The 14,702-nt window shown below is 40.7% G+C and overlaps 1 protein-coding gene across 1 annotated transcript in view; it reads right to left on the bottom strand.

The window, feature by feature from the left end:
* Nucleotides 1-14,702, bottom strand: part of Ptpn12 (protein tyrosine phosphatase, non-receptor type 12) — a 51,669-nt gene that overhangs the window by 15,329 nt on the left and 21,638 nt on the right. The window contains exons 8-11 of the mRNA XM_004639249.2: nt 12,388-12,454; nt 10,452-10,529; nt 10,264-10,362; nt 990-1,075 (exon numbers count right to left, since the gene is read on the bottom strand). Of these exons, the coding sequence (XP_004639306.1) occupies nt 990-1,075; nt 10,264-10,362; nt 10,452-10,529; nt 12,388-12,454 (330 nt within the window). The remainder of the gene's footprint in view (nt 1-989; nt 1,076-10,263; nt 10,363-10,451; nt 10,530-12,387; nt 12,455-14,702) is intronic.

Genomic DNA, 14,702 nt, shown 5'->3' with positions numbered 1-14,702 from the left:
ATCTGCAAAAAAGCTGAGTGTGGTAGGAGGTGCCTGTAATCCCAGCACTTAGGAGCTGGGGCAGAACTGAGTGGAAGGTCTTAAAAAAAAGAAAAGAAAAATACCCAAAATCAAACAGTACTAAAATCAACCAAATAGATGCAACAATATGTCTTGCATAATTTTCATCTTAAATATTACTCTTAATTTCACTTGCTCTGGTACTTTTTAATCCTTGTGAAACAAAATATTTGGGACCTATTTATTACATGCTGGGTGTTCTCATCCCAAGAAACAACAAAACAACAGACACAATGTTTAGGCTTCTAAGAAGTACTGAAAGACACTGAAAAACAAGGCAAAAAAGGGTGACCAAAGTCATACTGTGAGAATCCAGATTTCATTCTACATGTTTGGAATTCATAATAAAGAAACTTTACATTTAATCTGACCAAGTCTTAATATGAAATATATGACTTTTGTCTCAAACTAAAGTATAGCCCTCTGATTCTGCCTATACCCCTTCCATACTACCACAAAGTGGACTTACTAGCTACCCTAAAAAACAAGGAGGGGGGAAAATGGCAAGAAAATCTATAGCTTTAGTAGTTATAAGTGAGATCAGTAAAACAGCAAAGAGAAATAAACCCATTTTGGCTGGCAACCTTATTGTACATCTGCACATAAAACTTTTTCTACCAGCAGAGACTCTTTGATAAGCCTATTACTGATTTACTCTTATAAGAGAATGGAAATTGTTAAGAGCAGCTAAAACTTCAACATGTATAAAAATTAGTCACGGGTATGTCATGGGTGCTGGAATAGTGCACTCCTCACGGTCCAGCCAAACGACACACAAGGTTAGTATGTGTCTCAGTGACTCACCAACTGCCACACACATGCTACACCTGAAGGAAAAGAGCAATGGCTACAAAAGTAATTCTGAAAGGTAATACTTTGTTATGAGAATTAATGGTCAACTTTGAAAAAAAAAAAGTTTGAAGACATACCTGCGAGTCCGTGGGGGCTTGGGGGGAGGAGAATCTTGCTTTTCAGGATCTGCAGAGCTGACCATATTTTCACTGGCAATTTCATTCTGTCAAGGGGCGGGGGGGGGGGGGAGAAATGCTTTACTGAAAGGAGAAAACCAGCTTTCTATCCTCATGTTTCAACTAAATTATCTCCAGCTTTAAAATCTTTAGGGCTGGAGATATGGCTCAGTAAAGTAAGTGTTTGCCTGGCAAGCGCAAGGCCCGAAGTTCAATCCCCGGTTCCGCAAAAAATAATTAATTAATTAATTAATTAAATAAACAAAAAATAAAATCTTCAAACAAGGCCAATTTTGCCAAGTAACAAAACTTGCCCAAAATTCTGGCTCTGGATTTTAGCATGAAGGACCAAACTTGCAAGAGCAGAGCCTGTATCTAAACACAGCCCCTCACCAACTGCTGAGAATATCAAGCACGTACCTCAGTCCACTGCAAATGCTACCTTAAAAAAATGGACTGCCCAAGGGAACAAATGCCAGGGAAGACGGTTTTTTCTTTCTTCAGGAACCACCACTATCCCGGGGATGTGTACGCTACCGTGACGCCCACCACGGCCCGCACTTCCACATTTACTCATGTGACCTGGTACTTGGCAGGTCCTAGCGTCGCAGTCAACACTCCTCACCCACCCGTCTCTGTATCATCATGGAGGATGCTGCACCCTACTGGAGAACACAGTTCTTACGACATTAATTATATGGACCCCAAAACGAGCAACCCACCCCAGGATAGGCACGGTTCTTGAGGGTCCCACGACCAAAGTATTCTTCCTACTGATGATCCAAAGTCCACTTAGTTATGAGAATCCTTTTTTTTTTGGTCTTTTTGAGACGGTCTCGCTATGCAATTCAGCCTGTCCTTAAGCTCACTTTGTAGCCCAGGTTGGTTTTGAACTTGAGACAATCTTCCTGCCTCAGCCTCTGGAGTGCTGGGATTACACACTCAGCCAGCTACAAGAATCTTAAGAAGAATTAGGGTTGTTAAAAGAGGAGCTGTGAAATACTTATTGAAGACTTCCCTGAGTTACTTCAGGAAGTCCTTCATAGTTATCTACCTATGCTACTTTATTTCAGGATCAGAAAACAGCAAGATTTTTAGCCTTAGATAATTTTAAAAAGCTGTGTGCACATATTATCAATATATATGCGCTCTGAAGTTTATTTCGTTTGTGTTTATATCAGAAGGTGTTTCTCACTAGTCAAAACCTACTTGCTTAAGAAACCAACTACTTGGGAGGCTGACGCAGGACTGCTTAAATCCAGCAGTCTGAGGGGCCAGTCTAAGCAGGACAGCAAGACCTTGTCTCAAAACAAAACGAAATAAAGAACAACCTTTTCTACCATGCCTGTCATGGCAGCTTCTTTGTCTTTAGGTTACTTCAAATATTTCCAACTGGAGAAAACGGGATCACAACTTTCCCGAAATGTTCAGGGTACCCTGCACTGATGGAGGAAGCCTGCACCCCTACCCCACCAAAGCATGCCCTTCTGCACTGGGTAGGGGAAGGCACTGGAGATCGAACCCAGGGCCTTTGCACTAAGCTATGCTGCAGTTGCTTTTTGAGACAGGGTCTCCCTAAGCTGCTAAACTGCCCGGCTGGGATAAAACTTGTGACCTTCCTGCCACAGCCTTTTATTGTTCTCAGATCATAGGCTTGCAGACACCAGCAAAATCTGACTTCTTAAAAGCCCTGCTAGACAGGGGGCAGTGGCACATGCCTGAATCTCAACCACCGAGGGGGCTAAGGGAGGTGGTTCCAAAGTCCAGGCCCTGCAATGGATGACTGATGGCACTAACTGAGAAGCGAAGAGAAGCTCAACTAACTCAGTTCAGCTACTCTAGTCTCCTGGGTGGTACAAGGGGAGTGAGGAGGTGTGAATCTGCCTCTGTTCTGTCCTCCAGAGGAGCCCCAGTCTTCACATGCAGCTTAGATGTCATCTCTCGGCTTCTAGTGCAGCCTCCTCAGCTTCAGCCTGGCACCACAGACCTGTCGGCCTCCACAGCGAGCTCCAGACCTCAGCCTCGCTGCTCTCCAGCATGCAGACACCCTGTGCACACTTCCTCAGCCCACTCAGCAGCTATGGTCATAAGCTGGTCTTGTAATTTCTTACACATTTCTGTATCTTGTGCTGTATCTTTCTCTAGGGAAACACTGGCTGGATACAGCCACTCTGGGCAACTGGCTCACAAGAAAAACAACTAGGAATGTAGCTCAGTACTCACTGTATTCAAAACAATGCGATAACATTAAAATATGGTACCATTTTAGTATCATTTAAAAAAAAAAAAAACCTGTCAAGTTACCCAGGCTGGGCCTCAAACTTGCAATCCTCTTGCCTCAGCCTCCAAGACTCCTGGGATTCCAAGTGTGGGGTACAATGCCTGGTAAAAGTTTCATACTTAAAGCCACCTACTGAATATAGGCACCTACTCCAGGCATTGATGCTCCTGGGTGACTATATAAATTTTTTGGCAGCTGTTATGTTTTTTATCTAGGTGTCGCCCCAAAGACTCATGCAGTCATCAGGACAGCTTCTATAGCTTGTTATTAATTCATGATCCAAGGCTGGGATTAAGGGTGGGAGTTCCCTGGGGCAGATTCTTTGCATAAAAATGTAAGGAAGGGGGAAGAGGCTAGCTGGTACTGCAGCCCCTCCCTTCGCTCTTTGCCATCTTCTGCCATCAAGAATGGTAGCTCTCTGCCATGTGCCACTCTACCTTGGAGCCAGCTGAGTACAGACCGAAACCTCCACTAACTGTGAGTTAAACCTTTCCTTCCTTAGTTTTGAGTGTTGAGTATTTTGTTCCAGCAAGAGAAGAGCAAACGAGACACAATTTGGTTCCATGAGTGGGGTCATTACTGTGACTGCCTGGCTATGTTACTTAAAAACCTTTGTAATTCATTTGGAAATGTTGAAACTGGTCAAAGAGATACCCCTGTATGCTGTAAATGAGCCTGGAGTCTCTGACTGGAGCCTGAAAAGTCAAGTCCAGATGGAAATGCTGCCAGTTAACATGAAGCTCAGGAGGCTTCAAGTGAGAACTGCACTGGCGGCTGGCCCCGGGAGAATACACTGCACTGGCAGCCATGTGGTCTGCGTTTTGTGCCTGCAGACACTGCCGGGGTGGATTAAGAGAAACTGCAATGCAGTTTACTATTGAGAAGGTGGCATTGTCACTATTGAGAGCTTTTGGCCAAATCTATGTTCGAAATTAAGATCAAAGAGTCAATCAGGTGATACAAAACATCTGGCCAGAAGAATGACTCTAACGACCTTTGATTCCAAGGAGGAAGTAGCAGACAACATGCTGTTAAGAACTGGACAATGTTAAAATGAATTGCTGCTTTTTACCTGAAGATGAGTGTATTTAAATTGCAGGAGATCCCTGATTTTTAGTCTTTCCATGCTTTGTAAAAATTAATGGAAGAGACTGTGATTGTAATAATTCTTTAATGTTTTTAGTGCTGTCTTTATATGTTTGTAATCAGGTTAATTAGTCAAAGTATTGTGTTTTAACCTTAAATTTTGATCACGCTAAAAAAATTTTGTTTTTCGTGGAGGGATGAGTACAAAAACTTGTGTATATGCAATTGTAATACTAATGTAAATCTAAATAGACCAAGACACGCTAACTTTTCACAAATCATCCACTACAGACTAGTTGCAGAAATGTGTAAGGTTATCAAGTTGACCAGTGGTGGACTGCAGTGAATCTCTAACTGGCAGGCAGGTAACTTCTTACACCCAGCTGAAATGAACTAGCATGGTGCTGGATGAGGAGGCCCACCTGACGATTGCTGCCAGCAGCATAAAGGCAGAACAGAAAAAGCTGCTAGTTCTCTTGGGCTGCTCTGCTGGAGGACCTCATATGCTGGCTTTTCCGATGAACTTTGGAGAAGCCTGGGTCCTTATCTTGTGCATCGCTTCATGGCTCCAGAGGAAAAGATGGTGCAGTGTGCAGCCTCATGAAGAAGCTTGTCACACTGGCTTTCCTGATGAGAACTCAGCTTTCCACATGGCTGGAGGAGCTTGGGACCTCACCGTTGATGAGGACGGCTGTGGTACTTTTGGGGGAGCTCTGGAGCTTACACCTGGAGTGTTGCTTCCTAGCTCCAGGTCAGATCCCTGAGCCTGCTAGCGCAGGTCCTTCACCCTGCTGGCATAGACTTCCTAGTTTCCACCACTGACCTTTGGGCTTTTCCAGCACAGATGCATGAAGCAGACTTGCATGAGACTTCGTTGTTGGCTCTGGGGCTCTGGATGGACTTGTGGGAGGCATTGTTATGAGCTCTAGGATTTTAGGTGGACTCACACAGGATATTAGGAGTCTTTAGTGTTTGTTTTTTAATATATTTCGTACAGGGTCTCATCATGCAGATCACATTCATAGTGATCCTGTTTTCAGCCTCCCCAACCTAGGATTACAGGGGTGAATCACCATGCCCAGTCTCATCGGCCAGTTCGGTGTGCTTTAGGGGTGGGGCTGGCGCAGCCTGTGGTGCTGGGGCTCAAACCCTGGTCCCTGCACTTGGCTTGCCTAAGCACGTGTTTAGTGCACTCATCTATTGGACTCTTCAGGGTTTATGTATGTGGACAGATTTCCTGTACTTCTTATATATTATTGTTGTGTGATTCATTATAAAATACTATTATAAAATGTGTCCCGTATTTTACTGTTCCCCTTGCAAAAACCCCCAAATCATGACATCATAAATGTCTCGACATACAAATTACTTACTGAAATTATTTCCATTCAACAGAAAATTCCCGTAACACTAATATTTACACTGAAACCTAAAAATTCACACCAAGTAGGTTAAAAATTCAAAGTAACCTGATGAAACTGCTTTTCCTGAACTGTTCCTAAGCAACATAAGGCAATTTTAGTATGACAGAAATAGTCTCACACCACGTCAAGCTAGCTGCTGCCAAATGAATCAAAGGCAGTTTTCAGAACACGCTGGACTCCAGCTCTGGGACACACTTAACAGTCAGCAGCAGACAGCACAGGACAGGGCAGGAACAGGATATTCAACCTCAAGAAGCATCGCTGAGCCAGTCTTACTGCCCAGGATGTGAAAATGTAAACAATCACAGATCCGGATCAGAAGAGAAATGCTGCTAGTAGCCGAGAACACCTACGTGGGATGTGGACTGGCACTGAGGGATGCTCATTTGGACAGAAATGGAAAGCGAAGGGGCTGGAAGAAGAGGCAGTGGGAGAAGAGTCACCTGTAGGTAGATGATTCCTGTGACAGTGGAAAAGTGTCACGGAGAACTCCTGGGTGAGCTGGGTAAGGGGACAGAGGAAAGGAACTTCCAGGGAGGCAGGTATGCTGAGCTTATAGAAGCATCTGATGCAAAAGTCATTGTGGCGTGCAGTGCTGCAAGTTGGCAGAAAGCCAGGCAGCAAGACAGGTCAAACACCCAAGTCCTTGCCCTTGTGGATACCAACCACTTGGACTACTTTTATTACTGGCTGAAAGAATCACTAACTTTCAAATTAGAAAGGACTTTTATAAATGAAATAATCCCTCAGAAATGAGGTTTTTGTAAAATTTTTGTTTCAAGCAGAATTTTCTAGTTATTTTGAATACCAGTATTCTCTACATAAGACAGCTAGAGAAAAGGCCACAAAAGAAAAAAGGACCAGAATCTAATTATCAAGAATTTAAGAACATGTGATCAGCTGCAGAGCAAAAATAAGAAATCTTACAATTGAGAAAATATTCCGAGTCCAGTACCACATCTAAAAAGGACAGTAAACACAACAGAACAATTACAATGCAAACTGCATTGCCCCACCCCATTCTAGAACTGAAAACCCTGGGGTTGGCCAACAGTACTGATGCTAGCATACTTTACAGAGAAGATAAAAGGCATGTGTGCACACCTCACATGTTTGTTTACTGGATGTTTCTAAATTCTGAATCAGTGTGACACAGGACTTAGATCTACACTGGAAGTCATCAACAGGGTAACTACCTCTAACAAACACCACTTGTCTTAAGAGTTCTGTATTACCAATTAACATTTCAAATAAAAATTCCTACTAAAACAAAAGACACTCAAAGTTTTGCCTAGTGAAGTAAGTTGTGAGGCAACCAACACAGTCGGTTATTACCTTCCTCGTGGAGCACCTGCACAGCAGTGAAGACATGTTCTCCAACACTTCTACTCAGACACAGGTGCAAGACAACTCTCCCGAGCTGTTTAGATTCTCCACTTTCCCTAACAGGGAGTTACAACCTTCAACCACGTACACCTTTTTTTTTTGGGAGCCAGTGTCTTGCCATGCAGCTCAGGCTGACCTTGGGCTCATTTTGTAGCCAAGGACGGTACTCTCAGCAATCCTGCCTAGGTGGGATTAGGTGTGTACCACCACATCCTGCACACATACACCATTTAGAAAGAATTGTTTTTAAAGTCATTTATTTATTTACTTATTTGGTACAGGGTTTTGCTACACAGCTCCAACTCCTAGTGATCCTCCTGTCTCAGCCTTCCCAGGACTGGGATCAGGCATGTGCCACCACACCTAGTTTCAGTGGCCAACATGGTGTGTGGTGCTGGCATGCTATGTGGTACCAGGGATGAAACCAGGGTGCCTGTGCCTACCAGGCAGGGGCTTAGACCACTGAGCTATTTCCCCAGCCCAAAAAAAGCAAGATTCTTAAGAGAAAAATGTTAGTGAGAAAAGAACACTGTTCACAGGAAAGGGTCTTGGGAATCGGCTGGCTCAAGAGTCCTGATGGCATGAAAGCGCTCATTAGCCCCAGTGGACTCAACTGAATGCAGGGAGGGGAAATAAGGGGAGGGGATCTTGTCCCTGCTACCCTCTCCGCAGGGATGTGGTCTCATAAATCGGCCTAGAAACTACTGAGCCTGCAAGGGACAAAAGAATTGTGAACCATAATAAATTTTCACTCCTTTTAAAAGGTATTTTGTCACATCGATAGAGAGCTAACACACAGTCCACCTGTGCACACACTCAGGCATGCATGTATGTGGGCACACACACACACGCACTGAATGACTGGGGTCCCGCTCAATTATACTGCTAAGACATATGCAGGCGCCTAGACTACGTAAAGCACTTTCTAACATCCTAACCCTGAGTTTAACAGACAGTATCTGCATCATCAGATGATGCATGATCTATACGGATCTGAGTGTGTTTATTACCAGGTAAAAATAAGGAAGTTTAAAGGAACCAGTCATTTGCTATTGGGTGTTTTATGACAGTTTTCTTGTGTGTCTTAGTCATTTGTAAATCTCTGACCCATTTGACGAAAACACTATTGACAAAATTATAATCTTGGTGTAGAGCTTATACTTAAGAAAAAAAACCAAAAAACGCATCAATGTATTGAGTGAAACCTAATAAAAGAAAAATCAAGTAAAAGGAAAACGGACACGAGATCAATGCAGCATTTATCACATATTTCCTAGAGGTTGTTTAGAGTGAATGCTTTCAATAAAACTGCACAATGCAATAGTGTTTTATATTTTAAAAAATTAGTAATTGTATATAGAGAAATATACAAGGATCATAAATAAAATTATTTTCACTTCCTTTAAGAAAAGGGCACTTTAAAATGTCAAGATATTGCTAGCCAGGCATGTTGGCACACCTATAATTCCAGCACCCTTGGGAGGCTAAGGCAGGAGGATTCCAAGTTGGAGTACAGCATGGGCAACGTAGCAAGATCCTGCCTCAAACTGTAAAAAAAACACCAGGCCATGTAGCCCAGTGTAAAAGTCCTAGTCAATTACTTGTACTGAAAAAGTAATTAAAAAAATATGAGCTATATTTTGAAATTTAAGAACCTATTTTGAAATTAATCTTACATTTACAAAATAACATCAAATTTAAAGAAAAGAACATTAAATTCCTCAGTATTTTGAAATAGTGAACATCTTTTATATAGACTTATACAAAAGAATAAGCATTCTATTCCATATTATAAAATATTTTCCCTTGAGAATGGCTCATGTAACAGGCTTTCACTGAATTAATGGGAAAAAGAGGTGGCAATATTCAATGATGACTCACATAGTGACCTTTATGTTAATGAAGGGAAAGGCCACACATAGGAACTTTCAGAACCGACAGCTGTCACCTGGCTAATAAAGCAAACACAGATCTCTACGGAAGGCAGCTACGCTAACCACTATACCACCAACGCCTCAGCCAGATCTCGACATACCATGGCATTACATTAGTGTTCTGAGACCACAGTTTGGTAACAAATCTGTCATTTGGCAAGCAAAGATACTTCAAACAAATATTTTGGGATATGGACAAAATCATTTCATGGGGGAAAAGGAAATTAAAGGTTATAAACTTTTGCAATTCAATAGGTTGATAAAGACTTTAGAAGAAAATTCTACCAAGAATATAGCTCACTGTGATTATATATAAAACAAAAATAAGAATCTATTAGAAAAAAGAGATGAAAACCAGTATCTGTTATCGGCACAATTTTTACTATCCAATAAGATTTCTTAAGGCTATTGGGCTGACCAGATAGCTCAGCAGACTAAAGCGCTTGCTTAGGCAGAGTGCAGTGGCCAGGGTTTGATCCAGGAATATCATGCTGGCCCCACCCCTGGGGTGCACTGAGTCGGCGATTGAGACTGGGTATGGTGGTGAGAGCTTGTAATCCCAGCGGTTGGGAAGCTGAAAACAGAATCATTACTATGAGCCTGAACAAAGAAATAAGACCCTGTACTAAATACATTAAAAAAAAAAAAAAAAAAAAAAAACATTTCTTAAGACAAAAGTGATACTAGATTACAACATGCCAAAAAAGGACTTATCGTCCATACTTGAGCTCCATACTTCTGCTCAATTAAAAAGCACAGCACATCTACTAACAGCTATAAAACTTCTTCATGCCAAGAACAAAATAAAATTCACACAGAATCAACTTATAATGAATTCGGTGGGGATAGAAGAGACTATAGAAAATGTTTAAGTGATTTATATTTAAAGCAATAATCAATGACTTCAGATATAAGACCTTCTTTCTTAATGATATACCTATTTATCTCTCTCCTGTCTCATTTACATTATTTAACATGTACTGTAATCCCTAAAAATCCATAGTGCCAGATACAAAATCTGGAAGAAGGAAGTGAGTTAATATAGGTCAGATAAAAACAGTCACTGGCATGGATAATCTCATGTTAAAACAACTTAACAACACTCATAGGTCAAGAAAACCTACCCCTTCATCAGTAATTTTCTGGGTTCCATGAATTTCATACAATTGTAGCTGTTTTTCAAACAGTTGTGCAATAGCTCTATGAACAAGTTCATACTGCTCCTATGAGGAAGATAAGATGAATGGGAAAGATTTAAATAAAACAAGGATTTAATAAAAAAAAATCACTTACAAAGTGAAATAAACTATACCTTTGTTTGAACTGCAGAATGCCTTTGTGTTCTCATTTCTTGTATTAAATTAAATACATTAAATTCCTCCGGTATTTTCTAGAACAAAGAATTAAGTAAAGACATTCATCAATTTTGGACAACATGAAAACTGTAGAATACTCAACTTTTCATACAGATCTCCACTATGTGCTAGATACCTGCCAACATCTCCTGCATCACCACCTGTCATGTATCAGACACCATGTGGCACTGTGCACACAAAGCCAGCCTGATCCTCAGCCGTGGAGCTGGGGAGCCAGACATGTAACGAACAGAAAGTGAAGGAAATACACAGACATGGCAGACTCAATGTGCAGCTTATCTAAGGGGTCGAGAAGTTCTTGTGGATGAAAGTGAGGGGAAGGGGAAAGGGAGAAGACAAAAGGAATCTGGAATCACACTGGAAATGTAAGAAAAGCCAGTGTCTCCTGGCCTGGGTCGGTCATGACCAGTTAAGGGAGCAAGGTAAGAACAGAGACACCACAGGCTCATCTCCAGGGAGCAAATGGTGTGAAACAGGCTGGATATATTGGAACTGGGCCATATTAAAGGCAACCTTGCCACAGGTGTACCTGACACTCTTCTAACTTTTCTATCAAAAAGATGATAGTAAACAGAGGAGAAGCTGACTGAGGTTTACTGAAGGGAACAATTGGAAAAGAAGAAACTTGGTGAAAAGAGCACTTTGGAATGATGAGAAGAGTTGAAAATGATTTGCAAGTCACACTGCTTTGAATCTTTATAGACATCCAAAGATTTGCCCATCAGCTCATACCTAAGGCATCAGATAATGTTGAAGACAAATTCAGTCAAATGGGAACAACAATCACAATACACAACCTTTGAAATGTTTAGAACATTCCAAATTTCTGGAGAAACATTTGCAATTTTGTTGGGTTGCATTCATTTAAATGCTTCTTCCTATAACAGTTTTAATGTTTGACTTTTATGTTATAATGATAAAATCTTTTTTCATAATCAATGACAATATCTTAAAATTTCCACCAAAAATTCTTCATGAAATTGTAGAGTTAGGGTGACACAAAAGTAAAATTTAAACACAGTAGACTTTTAAATGCACTATTTAAAACAAGTATTTCCTAGAAAGAAGAATTAGGCAGCAGGCAAGCAAAGAGAAAAATGGGGGGGGAGAGCCAGGTAAACTAAGGACTGCACTAACCTTATTTTTACAAGATGCACACTGACAGAAACTATGAAGGTATGAGAGATTAAGAGAGTGCCCATAATGCACAAAAAATTAATGTATTATGGAATTAGCAAAAGAACCAAGAACACGAACAAGGAAGAAACCCACATTTCTCAAATCTGTAACAGGATGAGGGCTGCGCTACTTATCTTTATGTCTTCCACCATATCAAACACCATTTATTGAAAACAGTAGTGGTACACACACCCCAACAACAACAGTACTGAAAACTAGTAACAACCTGAAGTCCTACAGGTGGTAAATGATAGAGGCAGCCTTTATTCTGGGTGGTGTGGCTCCAGTCAGCATTCAGAACCACTGCACTACAGTATATCCAGTAGGAGTAAATATTTGTTGCACATGGCACACTTAAACCTAGAGTAAATAGGCAAGGCCCAAGTTCACATCCCTAAGGCGGGCACTCATTCCCCCAGAACAGCACCTGTCCAAGACATCAGCTCAAGGAAATGTGCTGCATTATACTATGGTCTTCTAGAGTTCAGGCTGGCCTTAAACTTGAAACAATCCCCCTGCCTCAGCCTCCCGGGTGCTAGGAGTATAGGCGAGCACCATCTTTATGTCTTACATGGTAAAACTAATTCTGAAAAAGTAACATGCAATGCAAAAGGTACACTATCATTCTGTGCAATTAAGTTTGAAATTTTAACAGATCAGCTGGACATAATGCTACATAAAAATTATTCTTACCCCAGCTTTTAGTAAATTCCAGGTATAATCGATCGCACAAATGGCACCTGTTCTTCCACAGCCTGCACTAAAGGTATAAAGTTTGAAAGAACAATTTGATTTTTGTGACAAAAAATAACATGGACAGACATATTAACATTCAATAATGAGAATTAATTAATTTATTTATTTGACAGCGTGTGGCTATACACTTCAGGCTGGCCTTGAACTCACTGATTCTCCTCCCTCAGCCCTCCGAGTGCTGGTACTGCACATATGCACCACCACCCCTGGCTTAAAAAATTATTTAAGAAACAAAATATTCTACTCATTTAGTAAACAAATTGCAACATAACATGCATGCATGACATCATCCCTAATAGTATTTATATCTTCTAAACATTTAATTCAAGAAATGTCTATGAGTGACTCACAGAATAATTTTGAGGCTTTACTTTGGAAGTCTAATTCTACCTCAGGAGACTCTGGAGCTAACAAGATGCTCCAGAGATGAATGTATTCTCTTGTTTATGTTCTGGAGTGGGCAAGGAGACAACAATCACTTTCCTCGTAACGGGAAGGAAAGATGGAGAAAGCCACAGCCCAAGTGCTGTCACGCACCAGTGGAGCTGCACCAAGAACAGAAAAAGGCCAGCGTGGCTTCAGTTCCTGAAGAACTGCGTGGGTGGAGGGAGGTCGTACAGTGGAAACAGCCACAGGCCCCCCGCTTAAATAAATGACAAAATTCTTTAAGGCCTGCTTCTCAAGCACAGAAGGCAGTGACAATCAGTGGGCAATGAAAATACGTTACAGACATCATTGTATTGCTTTTGGGTAGAAAAGGCTGTATTTTAAGCATATTCCGATATTTTTTCTTACTATCAGTAGTTTATTAGACATGTAACCTAGCAATTCTGACCAGCAATATTTATAAATAACCTGATATTAGTATGATTTTTAAAAGCTCTTAATAGTAAACATTACATTATTCATACAAAGGTTAGTGAGCATATAAACTGCTGTTTAAAGTAGACCAAATCAGAAGTAAATACAGGTTAATTGTAAATCAGTACAGTCATACAAGATGCAGAAATATTATTTTTAAAATATGTTCTGTCTGTACAATGAAGGAGGGTACATCCTAAAGCATTAACAGTGACCATCATTAGTGGAAGAATAATTTCTTCATTTTTGTGGATGTGCTTTCTAGGTCACTGTAGTTAACAGTCTTTTGGTTGTATAAAAATATTAAATGATGCACTTTAAAAAATACAAAATATTCCTATTGAAATGGACTTATGAACTCTCACTGACTAAACACCAGGAGTAGAAAGTCGTATGAGGAAGTAATACCGACTTTTAAAGAAGTCAAGACAAAGCAATTTATTTCCTACAATTGCATACTTATCCTTTCTAACACATTAACTAATTAACTGGTCAACTGATCACTGGATTAATTATTATTTTTTAAAATTTATTTAGTACAGGGTCTCACTATGCAGCTTGGACTCGTAGTGATCCTCCTGTCTTACTCTCCCCAGGGCTGGTGTTACAGGCCTGCACCACCACGCCTGGTTTCAGTGGCCCGCACGGTGTGCCTGGGGTTCCAGGGCCAGCATGGTATGCAGTCCTGGAGATCAAACCCGGGTCCTCGTGCTTGCCAGGCACCACCGAGCTACTTCCCCAGTCCTCACTAGATTAATTATGGAAGAACTTATTTTAACTGACCAGGTTGTCAGCTGATTTCCATATCACTACTAGCAAGTCAATTCCTAAGCCACACATAAAAGCAGCCAGGTTAGCTGGGCAGGGTGCACATGCCTGACAGACCAGCACTTTGAGGGGCTGGTGCAGGAGGACTACAAGTCAGAGTTGCCTCTCTGCTGAAAGAAATAAAAACTGCAACTTTTCAAATAATCAGTAAATTTCTCGGTCTGAACATTTTCATTTAATTTTTCGAAGAAATGTGACAGTATAACAACTTGAGAGATAAATTCAAAAAAGTACTACAGACTAAGTACAGTGATTATAAGGTCTTTAGAAGAAACCAATATAAATTAAAAATTTAACACTAGAAAAAGTGCCTCAGGATTCAGAAAGCTTTTACTATTTAGTGAAGCAGATTGAGACATCTAATAAAATTCCAAAGTTTGGTTTTAAAATACCCTACATTATATTATAATGGCATACACATTCCAAAGCTACTGCAAACATTTAATATTTTCATAACTAATGTGATTTTGTACATTTCTTTTTTTAAAAAATACATCTTTATTATTATTTTTTTTAATGCAGAACTGGGGATTGAACTCAGGTCCTTGCACTTGCCAGGGAAG

Source organism: Octodon degus, unplaced genomic scaffold, assembly GCF_000260255.1.
Source record: "Octodon degus isolate 3935 unplaced genomic scaffold, OctDeg1.0 scaffold00108, whole genome shotgun sequence".
Taxonomy (NCBI): Eukaryota; Metazoa; Chordata; class Mammalia; order Rodentia; family Octodontidae; genus Octodon; species Octodon degus.
This window is presented reverse-complemented; position numbering and strand designations above follow the sequence as displayed.